The sequence below is a fragment of the Brassica rapa genome, chromosome A06, assembly GCF_000309985.2.
Source record: "Brassica rapa cultivar Chiifu-401-42 chromosome A06, CAAS_Brap_v3.01, whole genome shotgun sequence".
Taxonomy (NCBI): Eukaryota; Viridiplantae; Streptophyta; class Magnoliopsida; order Brassicales; family Brassicaceae; genus Brassica; species Brassica rapa.
Genome location: NC_024800.2, coordinates 15090268 through 15110150, shown reverse-complemented (window position 1 = coordinate 15110150; position 19883 = coordinate 15090268). Strand labels below are relative to the sequence as shown.

The window sequence follows — 19883 nt, the reverse complement described above, 5'->3', positions numbered from 1 at the left end:
CTTTTTGCGACTCCTTTGACTCGATAAAACCGTTAAAAAAAGCACTTGTGTCACGCATGGACGAAACCATGCTCTGATACCACCTCTGTAACGCCCCCAACCTGTTCTAGGCATAGGTCAAACCACCGGCCAACAATCAAACAAGAACATGACCGACGGCCCGACCGTCTACCAAGGCTCAGGAGCGCTACAAGACGGGTTAACGGGCAATCCAGCCAAAGTTACAAAAAGTGCAATTTGTAACTAGGCCAGGCCGCCCACTAACACGTCCCGTCAGACCAAAGCCTTAGGCTTCTCAACCCGTACTCCAATCTGACGTTGTGTTAGCTCGGACAAGCTAATATCAGAACAACAAGGCAGTTTCACAAAACATTCGCTTTATTTATCTTATATAATATCTGGTTTACAATACACAAAATATTATACAAGTGGTGGCATGCCAAGAAAGCGAAAGTACATACTTATAGTCTGAAAGCGTCTTAAGCAAAAAGATGCAAATCTACACCAGCCAGCCTAGCCTCCCGCGCTTTCTACGAGCTCACTACTGGTCACCTGAAAACAACAACGAGTGAGGAGTGAGTAATCTAGCATTACTCAGCGAGTTACAATCCCCCACTAACAAATACAACCCCTCGCTATCCCACCCCAAACAATCTAAAGCGAGAGGTTCACCTAACAACACAATTTAATAACAATGAGCAATATTCGAAATACGCAGCGGTAAACCATAGCAAGATAACTAGCATTACGCTAATTACTAGCTTATCACCAAACTCAAACTCGATTTAAACCAGGGTTTAACAACCCAAAACACGATATAATATATATAACAAACTCGGGCCCTGGTGACGTTAGGTTCCTCCTTCACTATCGGCAATATCCTATCTCCCTACCACAAAGGCCGGAAGAAGGAACTTTCAACCGACCGCGGCCCACAGTCCTTCGGGTCACCGCGCGACAGCCCACAGTCCTTCGGGTCACTGCCCCATTACACCGTCGTGTAATACTCAGCCATAGTACATGACACCGTTCGTCTGAGTCTTCCCGATCCAGCGAATAAGGGGTTTCCTTGAACCCGCCGGGTACGAGGTCTGAAGGAACACTAACTCACCCCAATATGCCTAGCATTGTGGGTTACACAAATGCTATCGGCCAATATACGATTAATACTAAACCCGGTAAAAATAACACAAGGTTTCAAGTAATAATCACAACACAATCAACCACATTCCAGAATCTAGCATAAAGACTAATTCCAGAATACCTAACTATCCACAACTTAGCGATATCATCTAAGCATTCTGCATTCGCTAACTAACCAATCAACCTAACCATTAGCATGCTACTACGGTTCTCAAGCAATAACTAAGCATGCTATCAACTTAATCAACATAACCTCAATTATTAACTACTCAAACCGTTACTCAGTTAGACCTGGCCTCCTGCCATGATCCAACTTCCAAGTAACGGGACCCTGCATAAAAACAACTCAGCAATCAATTGATTATAACTCACAGTTTTTGGTTGACCGTGGCCTTGACCCCAAACCCGACTTCTGTGATCCGAACCCTTTCCCGACCTTCACAAGTAGACCCACGTCTGGACTGATCTTCACTTGAACTGGTCTCCACTAGAACTGATCTCTCTTCACTTGAACAGAATCTTCTCCAAGTGCTGACTCAAAATCGGCAGAGTAACTGTTCTCGAAAACTGCCTAAATCGCTCGAAAACTATCGAAACTCGATCTTTCTTTCTTTGCTTTCTCTCTCACGTTTTTCTCTGAGTTTCAGGTGTGCTGGATGGTTTAAAATGAGCTGGGGTCGTGGGGTTTATATAGGATGCAGCAACCAATCAGAACAAGCCGTGTGGCAGCCCGTGTGTCGCCTCGCATGGCTCCGGACGCATGCGTCGCGGCACCTCGTGCTCCACATGTCTGATGGCATGACCAGGACATCATGCAGAGTGACACCATGCCCTCCAGATGTCTGATCCACGGCCTGACCTCATCCAGATTGACACTCAGCGCACACATGTCGCTCAGCATGCTCCGATCGCAGGTTTCGCGGCACCTCGTGCTTCTGGGTGTCAATCAGCATGCTGTGCTCTCCTGGGCTTCAACACCTCCTGCTTCCCTTGCCACATACCATGCCAGTCAGGTTACATCACGTCCTTATCTCATAGATAAGGCCAGCTCGAGCTTCTCGGTCCATTCGACTGATTTCGACCCTTCCGATGAATTTTCGTCCCGCGATCAATCCCGAATATTTTTCTACGCCCGTTCTGATGAGATGAATATTTTTAATAAACTCCAAGTGAATCCTGACCTTGATGGAAAATATTTCTCGAGCCTCCGGCTTCCTCGAAAAATCGATAATACCAAAATTAGGGTTTTCGCCCAACTTCGGATTTTCCCGTCGTGCTTCAATTGCGTCGTGCTTGCTTCCTGTCCTGCTTATTTCCCGTCCTGCTTCCGACTTATAATGTCTTCAGAATAATATTTTACTGATACGAAGATATTCTGAGAAAACTTCGCGATGAAGAAACGTCAATCTTCAAAAACGTCGAGCTTCTAAACCGTCGTGCTTCAAAAATGTGATTCTTCCAAAACTGCCGTCTGATCAATCTAACACTTTTCTAACCATGGTCCAGCAGCTTATGGTTCACCCATGATCAATTCTTCGACCATCCATTGCCCGCGGTACAACCACTAAATAATTATATTTTTTTTTTTTTTAAGGGTTTCTACACTCAAGGTGCATTTGTCTCAGGAAGACTTATCTCAGACAATATTCTGATTGCCCATGAGATGGTACATGGTCTCAAAACCAATACCAAAGTCTCCAAAGAATGCATGGCGATCAAAACTGACATGTCAAAAGCCTATGATCGGGTTGAGTGGAACTTTCTTGAGGTGCTGTTGGAGAAAATTGGTTTTGACAGAAGATGGGTGTGTTGGATTATGGCCTGCGTTACTTCAGTCACATTCTCGGTTCTGTTAAACGGTAATACTCATGGGTTTATCAAGCCTGAACGAGGCATTCGGCAAGGAGACCCTTTATCTCCATTTCTCTTTATACTCTGTGTAGAAGGCTTGGTTAATTCTCTAAACAATGCTGAAGCTACTGGACGCATCCAAGGGATTAAACTATCTCCGGCTTGCCCTTCTGTCCACCATTTATTGTTCGCAGATGACAGCTTGTTGCTGTGTAACGAAAACTCGAGGGAAGCAACTGAGATACTAGAATGCCTTAAACGTTATGCTGAAGCTTCTGGCCAGGTTGTCAACCTGCAAAAGTCGTCAATAATCTTTGGAGCAAAGGTTCCGGAAAGTATCAAAGTGGAGGTCAAAAACATCCTAGGCATCGATCAAGAAGGTGGAGAAGGCTCTTACTTAGGGCTGCCAGAATGTTTCAGCGGTTCGAAAAGGAAACTTTTATCAGAGAGAAACTACAGGGAGACTAAATGGCTGGTTTGCAAAATCACTCTCTCATGGAGGCAAAGAGATTCTGTTGAAATCAGTAGCGCTTGCTCTTCCGGTATTTGCAATGTCTTGCTTTAAATTGCCAAAAGATTTATGCTCCAAGCTAACAAGTGCTATGATTGAGTTTTGGTGGAGTAGTGGTACCAACAAGAAAAAGATATCATGGGTGGCTTGGCAGAAGTTATGCAAACATAAGGAGTTGGGAGGATTAGGCTTTAAAGATATTGAGAAGTTTAACCAAGCATTACTTGCAAAGCAAGCTTGGAGAGTATGGAAAAATCCAGATTCTCTGTTGGCCAGGATCTTACAGCAGAGATACTTCTCTCGGTCAGTCGTACAATTGTATATTGGTACTTTGATTTTTCTCGGGTCAGATACCTTTGTATTAGAGATGCGAGTAGTGAAAGGTGTTTTCCGAGCTCTCTCAAGTAATATGTCGATCTTTGGGGCAGCGTTGGTAGCATGATGGATCTGGGATTTCACGGCCCTTAATTTTGCTGTAGTTTTAGTTATGAAGTCTTGAAGGTCGCGTATGTCCGATTTTTCGCCAGAAGCTTTCCGAGCCTGTCGGCCTTTGCTGCGAGTTATCTCGGTTTGTTTTTCGGCTAACTCCTCCTGTTTGACCCAGTAGAGGTTTTCCTCTTCTTCCGTGTCCTCTTTCGTATCGTCGGAAACGTCGTTGGGATCCAAGTTGACAGGCTCGACTTCAACGACCTCTGTGGCCCTTGCGGGAGGTAGAGGGTTTTCAGAATTCCGTTCCTCGGCAGGGGTTGTTTCGCTGGGTTTTTGACCCGAAGGACGTTCCCGACACGTTCTAGGCCTGTAGAATGGAGTTGCGAAGTCAAGTTTTCTTCCGCAGATTTTCGTAGATCCGCGAGGGAGGACTGCACGGGTTCTTACCGTTAAGGTTTCGACCTTTTTCATCAAGGTATCCACGAGTTTGTCATGTTCTCCCGACCTCTTTTCGTCACCAGAGAACATCTTTTTGAACTCCTCGAGCGCCGCTACGTTAGCTGTTGCGTTGGCCGCGGAAACAGCCGCTTCTAGAGTGGTTTGATTGTCGTTGTTTCCTCCGTGGAGAGGAGTTTGCAAGTTATGTGTGTCGTCAGTTGTCATGTCTGTTTGAGCGTCTTGCGGCTGAGAGTTAGATTGATCCGTATCTCCCTACTTCTAGCGCCAAACTGTGGAAACCGAAATTCGCACTGTCGATATCCCTAATTTCCCAGAGGTCTCGGATATCTGCTAAGCCACACGCCAAGCAATCTGAAGACGAAATAAAGACGAGAAAAATAAGAAATCGAAAAGAGAGCAAAATAGATCTTTTTCCGAATTCGCATTACAACAAGGTAAGAGTCTAGGCTACGAGAGCTGTCGGCGAGATTCCTAGTTCTAAAACCCTAAGACTGTAAAACCTAATTGAGTTGCAGCTCGAATAACAATAACGAAAAGTTGCCTAAAATTGCTCTAAGTGCTAAGTTTGCTCTGAAAAAGTTCTCTATTTGTGCCTCTCGCCTACGACTCCTTATATACTCCTCCAAGGTCGGTTTTAGCTTTTCTCTTTCTACCCTTAAGCCGTCTTAAGTGAAAAAATGGAGATGTTTTATTTTTCCGATCTTCATGTGTATTCGCGGAAACTTAAAATTTTTTCTTTACGAGGATTACTTTTCGTAAATGCGTTCATGCCGATTTTTAGGGATATTTGGATGTTAACTTCGTCTTGTCTGTTTTTGACCCCAACACTAATTCAACAAAAATCAACATTGCAAATTTTGGTTCCCACAAAATCAATCAGCATTCGCTTTCTAGATTCGTCTATTGACTAGATCTAATGATCTCAACAATCGTTTGTCGATCAATCAGAAAGAGTCGATCGATGATTTTAGAGGAATATCGATCGATACACCTTTCATGACGCCGATTGATTATTCTATTAGAATATCGATTGACAAGCTTCTAGCAAACTTTGCGCGCGGGTTGATAAAGTACTTACTAGGGTTCCTAGATCAGTTATCACTTGTTTCTAGCAATCCAAGTTCAATGAGGATATATTCATAGAAAAGACCAAGCTATCACTTATGCCTAGTGATTCTAAAATCAGGGTTCTAGTTCGCGACTCTAGAACACAAGCAGTAAGAACATCCTATTGATGAATAACACAACCTAGCAATTCTATATTTTGGGCTAATCCCTCGTAACCTCACTACAAGAAATATAAATATTGGTAGCACATCACGGTAGCACTAATTCACAAACTGCTACTAAAAACGGCTAGTTTGAATGTCTAACTCTATTATAGCATTAAATCAACGCTACCTAGTATTTTGCGGGGCTTTTACGAAGCGGGAAGATAAAAATCCAATTTTTATACTTGTGACATTCATTGGTGCCAAATACTTAGGCTCCGAATGGTAACAGCGGATTGAGCGGTGCGGGACAAGCGGTCTAACTGCGGTGCGGTTTTGACAGTTATAAAAACGTATAGATATATAGTATATGTAGAGATTTTTGTTACTGTTAAGTGCGGTGCGGTGCGGGACGGATGTTACCATTCGAAGCCTTAGTGAAAAAAATAACTTTTGCCACCAAAATATTTTGTTTTAGTATAACTATTTTTTTTTCTCTAGTTCTTTTCGTTTTTTTTTCTTCAGAAGAAGAAAAAACCTCAGTCCTCTATTTTATCTTCTTCTCCGTTCGTGAACAAAAAAAAAAAAAAAACTTGTCTCCATTACTTCAATCGAGCTTCTTCATCCTCCATCTTCTTCTATTATGGGTCATCTCTTTCTCTAAGTTTCCCTTTAATCGATTTACTGAAATCGAATCAGCGAAACTAAATCTAGAGATTGAAAAGTATTAGCGGAGGAGGAGACGGAGCCACGACGGAGATTCTGCCGGAGTTTCAGTGACGGTAACATCGGCTGCCTTTCTGCAAGCCTGGTAACGTCTCTTGTATGTTTATAAGCTAAAGCTTGTTCCTTTGAGGCTTTCCTTAGATTTGGTCTCACAATTTCTTTTAGCTACTCTGTTTCTTTTGTAGAAGAAGCAGACATTTCTGGTGCTTCTGATTCCAAGGAGATTTTCTAGGGTTTGTGATTTCTGATCTTTGTTTCCAGAGCAACCTGAGTTTGACGATGAGATTAAGGAAATCGTTGTGAAGTTTAACTTCAGGTAACCTGTTGCCTCTGAGGTAAGACTCTTTTCTTTTGGCTCTTGTGTTGAAGATGGCTTAAAAAATTGAGTGTTGACCCTCTAAGCATGAACACAGTCTCAGGCTTATGATGTTTGTATCTGAGGGGAAATTGGATTTGTTTGCAATAGGTAGATCGATAACTGGTTCTGGGCTATGGAGATATATGAATCCAGCGTATCATCTCAAAAGGCCGAAGCATTTTGGCATTGCTTTTCATTGTGTTCGTCTCTGTTTCTATGGACGTTTGGGATCGTATATATCTTGCCCGAGAAAATGAGTTATGTTTTGTATGAATATCTTTTGTAAGAGACAGTTTTAGTATCATGTAAGCATTAGCTTATGCTGATTTTTTATGTTAGGGAGCGTAAAGCTGTTCGGTTCGTTGATGATGGCCAGAGTTCGTTCCTTTGGTTTAGAACAATTTTAAAGCTCATGTCTGAACCAATTTTAAAGCTTATGTTTCTCTTAATTATCAGGTATGCATGTTTATTTCTTCTTTCTTCGAGAGTGCATTCTCATACACAAGACTGAGGAGCTTGTCTTGTGTCTGAATTGCCTTTTGCTGTGACTGGACTGTATTGAAACTGCAGTTTGATATCTTGTGGTGAGATCTTATTTGTCTTTCTCTGAATCTGATCGTAGCTCTTATTACTGAGTTTAAGTTTTATATCTGTTGCAGATGACTGAGCCCATCTTAAAGGCTGCTAGGTATTGATTCGGTTGGAATGGTGTAGAGCCTGATGAGTGACGAAGCTTCAAGGGTTGCGAGTGCCAGAGTACAGAAAATGGAATCCTTCATTTTGATTTACATTTTGCACTGCAAATTATGTGACAATTAACACTTCAGCAATAATAAATTTGAAAAAAAAAACAATTTTTTTTCTTCAAATTCTATACCCTAAACATGCCCTAAATCCTAAATTGTGAAAATTTTATCATAAAATCCTAAGATAACACAACAAGTAATATGATAAAAAGAAAATCTAATACTGATAATAAATTAGAAATGAACATTTGTAATTATCAAACTTTTAAAAGTCATAAAATCCTAAGATAACCCTAAACATGCCCTAAATTTCAACATCCAACACTTATAATAGATTTCAAATGAACATTTGTAATTATCAAACTTTTAAAAGTTATAACTTTATAAATTTATATTTTATTGTTTAAATCTTAATTATAAAATTGAACTCCAAAACACCAAGTATGTTTTTAACCCCTAAACTCAAAACATAATTAAAACTCCAATTTGTGTTACAGAATAAATAAATAAATAATTAAAAGGGCAATTGTCAATAATAGCACCTTTTGAAGTTTATGTCTCAAAAATAGCACTAGAAGGAGAAAGTCACAAAAATAGGTTTCATTAAAGGGGTAATTTACCCTTATACCCTTTGTTATAAGAATAAAAAAAAATTTCATTTCTTTCGATCGTGAATCGTGTCGTCTCCTCTCGGGAATCTTCATACCCTCACCGGCACTGTCGTCTCCGACTCGGGAATCGTCGTCTCCGGCTCGGGAATCATCTTCTCAGACTCGGGAATCATCGTCTCCGGCTCGGGAATCATCTTCTCCGGCTCGCTAGTCATCTTCTTCGGCTCGCTAATCATCTTCTCCGGCTCGCTAATCATCTTCTCCGGCTCGCTAATCATCTTCTCCGGCTATCTAATCATCAGCGTCACACTCTCTACTCTCAAAATCGGACACAAATCACTATGTAACTTTTTAAAATTAGGGTTTTTGAATTAAAATTTGGGAAGCTTGCGTTTTGATTTTGATTTGTTTGTTACTCTTTCTTATTAACCAGCGAAGCAAATGAAAGACTTTTGAATTGTGGGAACACAAAGTTGTTGGAGTGTAATTCATCTCTTTGAGGTATGTTGCAGATTCAACCTTATGTGTGTTTTCTTTCTGAGAGATTGGTCTCCTGGTTTTTGCTTGTGTATAGACTTGCTCGTTTTAACGTAATATGATTGGTAGAATTCTAGTTCATGTGAAAGCATGTGTATAGACTTCAGGAAGGATTTGTATTGTTTCAGGAAACTCTTCCTGAAAATTGGATTTTTTTTTCTTGTCTACGCAGGATAGAAACAAGATGGGAGATTCAGTACCTCTAAAACTAGCACTGCCAGAGCTGAAGTATCCTATTGGTTCACAGCCAAAGGAAAAGTCAGCAATCTACCAATATTCCGGCTCAGAGTATATCTCTATTGTCAAAAGCATCCTAAAACCAGATGAGATGATAAGAGTCCGAGGATCATTTCTGGGACCTATAATGAAGCTCAGTGAGAGAGGATTGAAGTTATCAGCAAAGATAGTCTACGCCATTCTCACTAGAAGCATCGTTTCTGTCAAGGAGAATGAAGCCTGGTTCCATTTCGGTGCACAGCCAATGAGGTTCTCTATAAGAGAATTTCATATGATGACAGGCTTGAAATGTAGTGGTACATTAGAAGGACCACGAAGGAAAACCGAGAGATTTAATTGGGAATTGCTAAAGGGGCGTAGTCATAAGTTAAGTGACGTGGTGGACCAGCTCAGAAACACAAGAGAAGATGCTTCTGAGGAGAGAGTATGCCTCGCAATGATCATCCTGGTAGAGAGCATATTATTGCGGAAGAGCAAAGGAGGGAGTTTTCCTTTGGAATATGCGAAAAATGCACAGGATATGACATATCCATGGGGAAAAGAGGCTTACATTGTGCTCCTGAAGTCAATTCAAAACGCTGTCGCGAATCATTTGGAGAATAAATCCAAATTTGAGTTGCAAGGTTATCCTCTAGTATTCCTTCTTTGGATAGTAGAGTCGATTCCTTTGCTAAGGAATAAGTTCAGTAAGTGTGTACCAACAGTTGAGGTTCCTGGGCCGACTTACTTGTGTGAAAAATACACTGAGGTAGAGAATCCATCACTTGATAGGGTTTTACAGGTTGAAGCTGATACAAAGGTAAGCTTTTCCAAGTATATGTTTCTCAGTTTATTTGGCTTCTTCTTTTTAATATGTTTCTCATTGGTCTTTTTTTAAATACTCTCAGCTGAAGGTCCATTGCATACTACCTTCTATTCCTCATGATCCAGAAGATGATATCTCCATTGAAGACAAATATAGTGACGAGCTGGAAACAGTGAAAGATGTAACAAAGAAAGGGTACAAGATTACAGCCGATGACTGGGAAAATAGGTGTGTAGACACATTTGACACATTGGATGCTCTTATTCAAATGATGGCAAATAAGGAGACTGGCCAAGCTTCTACTCCGATTGATGAGGATTCAGTAAATGAAAAAGTGAACAGGATCATCACGGTAATGGAGGAGAATCTGAAGAGCATGAAGGATCGAATGTCATTACTGGAAGAAGAAAACATACATCTTAGAGCTCGTGTGTCAGAGTTGGAAGGAAACAACAATGTTTTTCCCACTAACGTGACACAAAAGGTAAATTCTCAAAACATCTTCTTTTACATTTGCATTTTCAAGTATTTTTTGGAAGATCTTGTACATATTCTTGAATGCCTTCCTAATATTTGACAAACAGCGATCCAGTGGGACACCTTTATCTCCAATGTCTCACACGCAACCATCGAGTGAGACACCTTTATCTCCAATGTCTCAACAGCCTAATTTGACACATGAGGTATGTAACCAATAAATATTGTTGAGTTTTGAAGTAATATTTGGAAAGCTTTTGTACTTCTTGAATGCATTCCTGATTTTTGCAGGAGACAATGATTGAATCAGCTGCATCTCCAAAGTCTCAACAAAATGAGGTATATGCTCAAAAATTTTTAAGAAAATATTTGGAAATTCTTGTACAAAATCCTGAATGCCTTCCTGATTTTTGCAGGATTACACGCAACCATCGAGTGAGACGCCTTTATCTCCAATGTCTCAACAGCCTAATTTGACACATGAGGTATGTAACCAATAAAATATTGTTGAGTTTTGAAGTAATATTTGGAAGCTTTTGTACATATTCTTGAATGCATTCTTGATTTTTGCAGGAGACAATGAATGAATCAGATGATGAAACTCCTGCCCTTGATACTCAAGTATTCTCTCCTAATCTGACAAAAGAGGTATATGCTCAATGATATTGTTTTCACAGTTGGAGTTTACAAATTAGTTTTGGGTGATTTTTTTTTACATATAAAGGCTTTTCTGATTTTTGACAGAAAGAAACAGAAACGTCTACCGATGAGAGGCCATCCAATCCTAATCAAGATGGAAAACCAGATGATGAGGTAATATTTATTCTAGAAATTATAGTTGAATGTATTCATGATGGCCATTCCTGATATTTTTTTGCAGATTGTGAGAGAGAAATTAACAAGTGAGTCACCTGCTACTCAGAGTCAAGTTTTGCAGAAAGAAACAGTGGAAATGAATGAGACACCTTCTTCTCCAATAGCTCCAAAGAGTATTGAAACTCCCGTTTATACTCCAAGTCAGACTCAGCAGGTACATGGTCAAAAAAAATCTTGGATTTTTAAGTTAATGTTTGGAAGCTTTAGAACGTACTCTGGATTGACTTCGTGATAATTTTTACAGATTGAGAGAGAGCCATCGGATGACACGCCTGCCCTTGATACTCAAGTTTTTACTCCTAATCTGACAAAAGAGGTATATGCTCAATGACAGTTGGAGTTTACAATTAGTTTTGGGTGATTTACATATATAGACCTTTCTAATTTTTGGCAGAGGGAAACACAAACCTCTACTGATGAAACGCCACCCAAAACTAATCAAGAAGAAGGAAAACCAGATGATGAGGTAATATTTACTCTAGAAATTATAATTGAATGTATTCATGATGGCCTTTCCTGATATTTTTTGCAGATTGTGATTGAGTCACCTGCTGCTCAGACTCAAGTTTTGCAAAAAGAAACACTGGAAATGAATGAGACACCTTCTTCTCCAATATCTCCAAAGAGTATTGAGGCTCAAGTTTTTACTCCAATTCAGAAACAGCAGGTAAATGTTCAAAAAATCTTGGAGATTTCAAGTAATGTTTGAAAGCTTTTGTACGTGTTTTTGATCCCCTACCTGACTTTTTTTTGTTTTTTTTGCAGACGGTAACAGAGGAAACGTATGAGGCTACACAGCCATTGACTGAGATCATTTCAGCAAACAATAAAAAGGTAAGCATAGAAATGTCTTTCATAAGTACAACTTGAATTTTAAATTGTAGAAACTTCTTCATAACTACCTCTTTTATTTTACTGTTATTACAGGAGGATACACATGCTGTGCATCACACACCTTCCTCTCCATTGTCTTCACTAATTGCACTAGTTATTGAAGAAAATAAGAATGCTTTGGTAAGAAGAAATATTTAAAATGTTTATGTAATATTTTTCTATTCAACTAACTCTTACCATTTACTTTTGTCTTATAGAGTGAGACAGAAACTGCGACCCAATATTTTTCTACAAGTGAAGGAGAGCATACACAATCAAGCAGAAAGAATCAAGCAGAAGAATATCTCAAGGATACTACAGAACCTACTACTGAGCTAGTTTCCACAGATGTTTCGAAGACACAGCCTCTTACTCCGCAAACACAGCACCTTCAGACAAGTGAGGGAGATCAATCCGATGAGACACCATCAGAGCAGAATCAAGCAGAAGAAAATCTCAAGGATACTACAGAACCTACTACTGAGCTAGTTTCCACAGATGTTTCGAAGATGCCGCCTATTACTCAGCAAACAGAGCATCTTCAGACAAGTGCTATAGATTTTTCAGAAACAAACGAGGTATGCATCGAGTATATTTGATCTTTAATTATTATTCTAACAATTTAAAACCGCTGATGTTACTGAATCTTCATTTTTAATAGGTTGAAGTAAGCAGGCTTCTAGCTCACTTTCAAATAGGCGCAGAGGTTGAGATTTTGTCTACTGATGACGAAATATGGTATCCAGGAAAGGTTGTTGATCTTAAACTGTGTGAAGGACTAGAGGAGCTGACAGTTGAGTACACGACACTCTTCACAGACCAACATAGACTTCAGAAACTTCAGGATACTATCACGGCTGACAAAATACGTCCTGCAACACCAACTAGTGACCAAAAATCCTTTGAGATGATGGATAAGGTAGAAGCCTTTACAACAATGGCTGGAGCAGCGGACAAATTAGCATGGTACTTGGTGATAACACATACTCGGTGTGTCTCTATACTTCTATGGAAACTATTCTATTCAAACATTCAGATTTGCGAATTCATAGAGAATGGAAAGATGGAGTCTGGAAGATGGCAGATAAGGTAAATCATAACTAGAATTATACTTCACGTGAATTGTTTGATATACATACATTTTAGTTTCAGGAATGGTTTCCAGAAATTCCGATTGCAACAAATTTGATAATATTTTTCTTGGTGTCTATTGTTTGATTAAAGGTGAAGCCTGATAAGAAAAGGAAAGCTGCTGCCTCATCACAAAATTCAGGAATGGATAATGTTTTTCTAAGAAAGAGCGAGAGGGTGCCTAAACGATCCAGAGACACAAAAACTCCATTCAAGTCTGACAGAAATCCGGCTTTAACTGTAATACCTAAGATTATACCTGCAGTTGATCCGTTTTCAACTCCTGCGGAACATAAGCTTTCAAGGCTTCAAAATTGGATGACATTAAAGCCCGGCATGCATGAAACATAAGCATGTTTCTGTCCTTGTCTATATATTCTTATATTTATGTATAAGAGGTTTGGTAATTCCTTTGAATCTTTAATCGACTGCAGGTCCCTATCAATCAATGATAATAAGATAAGGAAATCTTTCTTTCAAAGCATGGAAAATGCAAAAAAGGACCTTAAGAAAGAGGTAATTTGTTTACATATGTTCTTGCCTTGAGCTTTTTTTTAAAAAAAAAAATTCAGGAAGGATTTGTTTAGTTTCAGGAATTATATAGTAACAAATTAGATAATGTTTGCCTTTTTTTTGCAGCACATTGATGGAGCCTTTGCAATGCTAAATTGCAGAAGAAATGAGAATGCTGCTTGGTTCCACAACTACAAGATTCCAAAGGCGTGCTTCCTACCTATGGAGTTCTTGTATTGCTTGCTCTCTGATGTTTTGGCTTACAAGAAAGAAAAGGTCAAAGGTAAAAAGATTTTCAACGATTTATTTAAAGATACTGTGAGAGGGAAGGTATATCCAGAGAAGACATGGGGAGAAGATGTTGATGTTGTGTATGGGATTACTCTTGGAAAAAAAAGCAATGTCTGGATTGGGATGGAAATTCATTTGAAGAAGAAAAGAATCACAATATATGATTGTTTTCAAAAGGAAAGCAACAGCATTGATATTCCTCAAGTGAAAAAGTTGGCAGGTATGTATAAACAATTTGTATTTGATGTATTCAACTGTTTCTTGGTTTGAAATATTCAAATGATTCTATCTTGATACTGATTTTTAAATATGACAGTGTTGATTTCTAATCTGCTGGTGGAATCTTCTGGTGATGAGGTAGATAAAGTGAAGATGATTCCATTTGAGATTGAGCAGGCACAAGGTTTACCCAAGACAAAACATCCTTTCAACTGTGGGATATTTCTTGTCAAGATTCTGGAGTGCCAGTCATTGAAGATAGGAGACATGACAAAGATTAATGATGACAATGCATTGGAGCTAAGGAGAACCTTGTCTTGTGAGATCTTCAACCAATTTGTGGATGAGAGCTTTGGAAATGAGAATGATGCATGAAAACATTTTTTGTTTTAGTTAAGACTCGGTTTTAGTTATGACTGTTTATTTTGTTATGTTGTTGGCGTCTGATTACATAAGAAAGATTGGAAGGATATCAAGTATTTTTTTGGGTATCATATATCTTGGAAGGTTAAAATAATGTTTCTGGATGGGTTTCCAGAAAAAAAGTTAAGTGTTTCAAATGTAAAAAAGAATGAAATGAGATTATATACTAAGGATTGGACATGTATATGGTAAGCTTAAAATTGTGATGTTTACAGACAACAAAAATTTAGAACCACAAAGGATCGAACCCAGAGGGAGAGAGTTTGCGTATTTGGATAGTGTGGGAGTTTAGCCACTAGGCCAAGAAGAATCATCTGTTAATGGATTACATTTAATTTTATTTAACTCCAAACTGTAACACAAAAAAAAATTAAAATTGATTTTGAATCCACCACATATCGAACCCGGGGATAGAGAGACTTTTGAGTTATGAAATGCCTTGGTTTAACCGCTGGTCTGAGGAGAATCATCTGTTAAAAATATTACATAAGCATACTTAAACCAATTAATATAGGATAGGTTTCCAAAACAATACATTTCGATTGAAAAAAACAAAACTCTTGCCGTCTCAACACTCTCGCCGTTTCAAACTTCTCGAATCTCACTCGTCTCCGCCTCTCGAATCTCTCTCTCATCTCCATATCTCTCGATCTCCGACGAAAACCCATCTCCAGAACTCTCTCTCTCTCGATCTTTTACGCGAGCTCTCTCTATTCTCCGAGAAAAAACCATTTCTAGAGCTCTATCTCTTTAAGGTATGTTGCAGATTCAACCTTATGTGTGTTTTCTTTCTGAGAGATTGGTCTCCTGGTTTTTGCTTGTGTATAGACTTGCTCGTTTTAACCTAATATGATTGGTAGAATTCTAGTTCATGTGAAAGCATGTGTATAGACTTCAGGAAGGATTTGTATTGTTTCAGGAAACCCTTCCTGAAAATTGGATTTTAATTAATTTAGACAAATAAAATTTTTCTTGTTTACGCAGGATAGAAACAAGATGGGAGATCCATTACCATTAAGACTAGCACTGCCTGAGCTGAGGTATCCGATTGGATCAGAGCCAGAGAAGACGATATCGATAAACCAACACTCGATAGTTGCTTATATCAAAACTGTTAAGGAAATTCTAGGAAATGATGAGTTCAACAGAATAAGAGGGACGTTTTTGGGACCGGTGATCAAGCTTGGAGAGAGGTCTTTGAAATTATCAGCTAAGATAGTGCACGCAGTTCTCACCAAAAGCATCAAGACAGTGAAGAGACACGAAGCATGGTTCCATTTTGGTGCTCAGCCAATGAGGTTCTCTATAAGAGAATTCCACATGGTGACTGGTTTGAAATGTAGTGGTGAAGCAAGAGAACCACGAGAGGAAACCGAGAAATTTAAGTGGGACTTCCTAAAAGGGCGTACTCATACAGTAAAGGACGTGGAGAAGCAGCTCAGAAACACAAGAGAAGATGCTTCTGATGAGAGATTCTGCCTTGCAATGCTCCTCCTGATTGAGAGCATACTACTACAGAAGAGCCTTCTCGACGGTGGCACAACTTTTACTTTGGATTATGTGAAAATAGCGCAGGATATGGATGTCTTGATGACATACCCATGGGGGAGAACAGCTTATAATTTGCTGTTAAAATCACTTCAGAGAGCTGTCGACAAAAGCCTCGACAAAAACAATTATGATTTGCAAGGATTCCCTATGGCATTTCTTATATGGATACTTGAGTCAGTACCTTTGCTACAGTATGCATTCAGTCAAGTTGTTCCTATTCTGAGCGTTCAACCGTCTACCCCAATATTTTTGTGTGAGAAGTACCTTCAAATAGCTTCTCCACAGCTGATAGATGTTCTCCTAATTGAAATCAAAGATCATGTAAGTTTTTACATTATTTTTTCTTGTTTCTGTTTTGCCTTATGATTCTCCATTTAAAAGCTAATTATTTTTATGGTTTCAGCTTAAGGTCACATGCATCCTACCTCCTATTTCTAATGATCCAGAAGCTGATGTTTGCATGGAAGACGAAGCTAATAAAGATCTGGATGACATGGCCGATTTATCCAAGAGAGGTTATAAGTTTAAAATTAGAGATTGGCGAAACATGTCAGTAGACCTATACGGTGCTAATGAACAAATAAGAAGAGCATCTTTACTGTTTGGGAATGGAGGGATGAGTCAAGCTTCTTCTTCGTATCAGGAGGAGTCTTTGGAATCAAAGATCAACAGAATCAGCGAGATGGTGGGAGATAATTTAAGGATCATGAACGATCGTTTGTGTTTGATTGAAAAAGACAGGAAACAGATTAAAGAACGTGTGACAAAACTAGAGAAACTACAAAGAGTTACTTCATATGAAACTCCAAACAATGAGGTAACTTTTTTTCGGAAATTAAAATTAATGTTTATCTAGTTCTTGATTCAGTTTTTTTTTGAGTTGTCAAGTAATTTTGGAAGATGTTATACATATTTAGGATTGCCTTCCTAATTTTTGTTGTACTTGCACAGACTGACACAACTCCATTTCATGAGACGGCTTCCAGACAAGGTGAAGCCAATGCAGATCAAGCAGATGAACAACTTAACAATGAGGCAAGTATATTTTGAAAACTGTTGGTATTTATAAAATTATGAATTTGGTTGTACTTAAATTAATTTTTGGAAGTTCTTGTACGTGTTCATAATCCCATTCCTGACTTCAGGATACACGAGAGCCTATGAATGAGATCACGAAAGAGACACCTGGTTCTCCAATAGCTCAACAGAATATTGAGACTCCAGTCCTTACTCCAATTCAGACGCAGCAGGTACCTTCTTTAAAAAATTGGACTTTTCAAGTAATTTTTGGAAGCCCTTGTACGTGTTCATTCAACCATTCCTGAATTCAGGAGACTCACGAGCTTATGAATGAGATCATTTCACCAAACATTTCCGACACACAGCCAAATACCCGAGCTCGCAGAAATCTTTTAACAGAGCAAAATAAGGTATTACTTTTATTAAAACCTTTAATAAATATACAGCAACTATCAAAATGACTGGATATCCTTGAATCTAAACCATCACAGGATGTAGAAAGCAGAGTTCAAAATCCCTTTGAGATCGGAGCAAATGTGGAGATTTCATCACAAGATGACAATACTTGTCATAAATGGTATCCAGGAAATGTGTTGGCAATATATTTGGTTGATGGGGTTGAGATGGTGAAAGTTGAGTACTCCGCCCCGTCTCTGGACGAAAAGAAGAGGAAAAGGAGTGTTCAGACACGTGTATCAATTGACAGAATACGTCCTCAACCACCACCTGAGAGACCTGGAGCGAAGAAAAGTTATGAGCTAATGCAGGACGTGGAGGCGTTCGACAATGGTGCCTGGTGCGCTGGAAAAGTTAAAGTCATTTTGTTTGATGGCACGTGTTTTGTCTCTTTGAACAATTCTACTGAACAAATTTACTTCAACCATTCTGAGATGTGAAAACCAAGAAAATGGGTAGATGGTGTTTGGGAGATGACAAAAAGGTAAAACAAATGCCTTGGATCACTTGAATTGAAAAATAATGTCATTTGTTTAATATCTCGGTATTGTTTTTCAGATGGAAGAAGAGCAGACGCAGAGTGTGAATCCAAGTGAAGGAGATGGTGATAAAAAGGTATGAAATATTTATACATCATACTAGGAATTAAGATAAATGTATCTGAATTTTTGTCATTCAAAAGGGGAAGGCGAAGGCTGTCGCTTGTAAGAAAAATGAAGCAGCTGGTCCATCAGAAGATGGTGTTGGGAAAATGGCAAAAGAGGTAATAAAAATGAATAAGATCCACTTGAATTGAAGTTCAGGTCAATAGTTTGATATATCGGTTTTGTTTCACAGATGGAAGTAAAGCAGGGTAAGAGTGTGAAACCAAGTCAAGACGATCATGCAAAAAGGTATAAAAAATTTTACTTCATATTAGGAAGGCATTCAAGTATAAAGATAAAAACGATCCTGAATTTTGTCTTATTTTTAATTAAAGGGGAAGCCTGATGTTGGTAAGAAGAAGAAAGCAAATGCTCAGCCAGTAGATTTGCTTCCTTTTCTACAGCGAGAAGAGAAGAGGCCAATACGACCTAGAAACCCTCCTATACCTGTAACACCTGAGGTAATCCTTCCAATTGATCCATTTGTGACACCTGAATTTCCTCGGTTTTCAAGGCTTGCACACTGGATGGATCTACGGGGCATATATCGTGTGTAAGCAACTTTTTGTCCTCGCATAAATATTCCTAATTTATTTTGTAAAAGTTTCGATTGATACTAGTTAATTTTATCAACTACAGACCGTTTTATATCAATGGAAAAGAAATTGAAAAAGAGTTCTTTCAAAAAATGGACGATGCAGAAAACAATCTCAACAAAGAGGTAATCAACACTCTGTTCTGTCTTCTATTTGATTGTGTCATATGTTTAGGAAGAGGTTGAGTTGAGCTATGCTAGATGTCCATGTTTATAGCAGTTCTATATGAAGTTTCTAACTATATTGTTACATTGGCAGCACATAAATGTTGCATTTGAAATGCTAAATTGTAAGAGGGTTGAGCAAGGTGCTTGGTTCCGCAACAACAATCTTCCAGCAGCATGCTTTGTACCAGTCAAATAGAAGTGGTTGGGTACGCTTATGAATCTGTCAGGAAGCCACATAAGAAAAAAAAACGTTATTGGAGGGCTGTGTAGGCGAACTTGTGAAAGGTTTAATACATCCAAAGAAGGTATGGCTGGAAGATGTTGATGTTATATATGGTGTCATTGAAGATAAGTTGAGCTATCACTATATTGGGGTGGAGATACAATTGATGGACAACACAATCACACTCTTCCATTGTGGTCTTCCAAAAGCAAATATCAAACGTGCTCTTAATCAAATCCAAGAACTGGCAGGTAAAAACTCTTTGTGATTTATTAATTTATCATTCAGTGTAGAAAAATCAGTTTAATTTATATTGTTACATTGATAATGGATAGGATTGTGAAAGTATGCGTATCCTGAAAAAAGAATTTTAGCTAATTTAGAAAATAAAAGTTTGTCACTTGCTGCTTGTGCTTGTGATGCATTTTTACATATTCATTTTGTTGTCTGTTGGTGATTGATTTATTGTATAATTTTGGTATTTATGACAGTGTTGATTAGTGCCATAAAGATGGAACTTCTTGGTGAAGAGGTTAATTTCGAAGATATCAGTCCATTTGAAGTTAAGTTTGCAGAAGGGCTTCCAAGACAAAATTCCATACAACTGTGGTATTTGTTGTGAAGATGCTGGAATGCAGGTCACTGGGATTGAAGAGCATGGCTAATTAAATGATGAAACTGCGATGGACTTACGAAGCAAGCTATGTTGTGAGATCTTCGACCAGTTTATGGATAAAGATTTCCAGAAGGTCAAAGGAAGTGAAATGTCATATTTTGTTCTGTTTTCTACTCTGTTTTT

At 38.8% G+C, this 19883-nt stretch overlaps 1 protein-coding gene across 1 annotated transcript; it reads left to right on the top strand.

Moving 5' to 3' along the window:
* The first annotated feature begins 15423 nt into the window (after nucleotides 1-15423).
* LOC117126097 lies at nucleotides 15424-17894 on the top strand. The gene is made up of 5 exons (XM_033273486.1): nucleotides 15424-16299; nucleotides 16382-16795; nucleotides 17124-17228; nucleotides 17310-17408; nucleotides 17490-17894. Exons 1-5 carry the CDS (start codon nucleotides 15424-15426, stop codon nucleotides 17892-17894), a joined length of 1899 nt encoding a protein of 632 aa, XP_033129377.1.
* The last annotated feature ends 1989 nt before the right edge of the window (nucleotides 17895-19883 follow it).

What these genes read in the sequence shown, in the direction of transcription:
- LOC117126097 (XM_033273486.1), top strand. Translation starts at nt 15,424, where the DNA reads ATGGGAGATCCATTACCATTAAGACTAGCACTGCCTGAGCTGAGGTAT. An exon ending in TAATTGAAATCAAAGATCAT is followed by an intron (nt 16,300 to 16,381) that starts GTAAGTTTTTAC and finishes TTATGGTTTCAG; the next exon opens with CTTAAGGTCACATGCATCCT. An exon ending in CTCCAATTCAGACGCAGCAG is followed by an intron (nt 17,229 to 17,309) that starts GTACCTTCTTTA and finishes TCCTGAATTCAG; the next exon opens with GAGACTCACGAGCTTATGAA.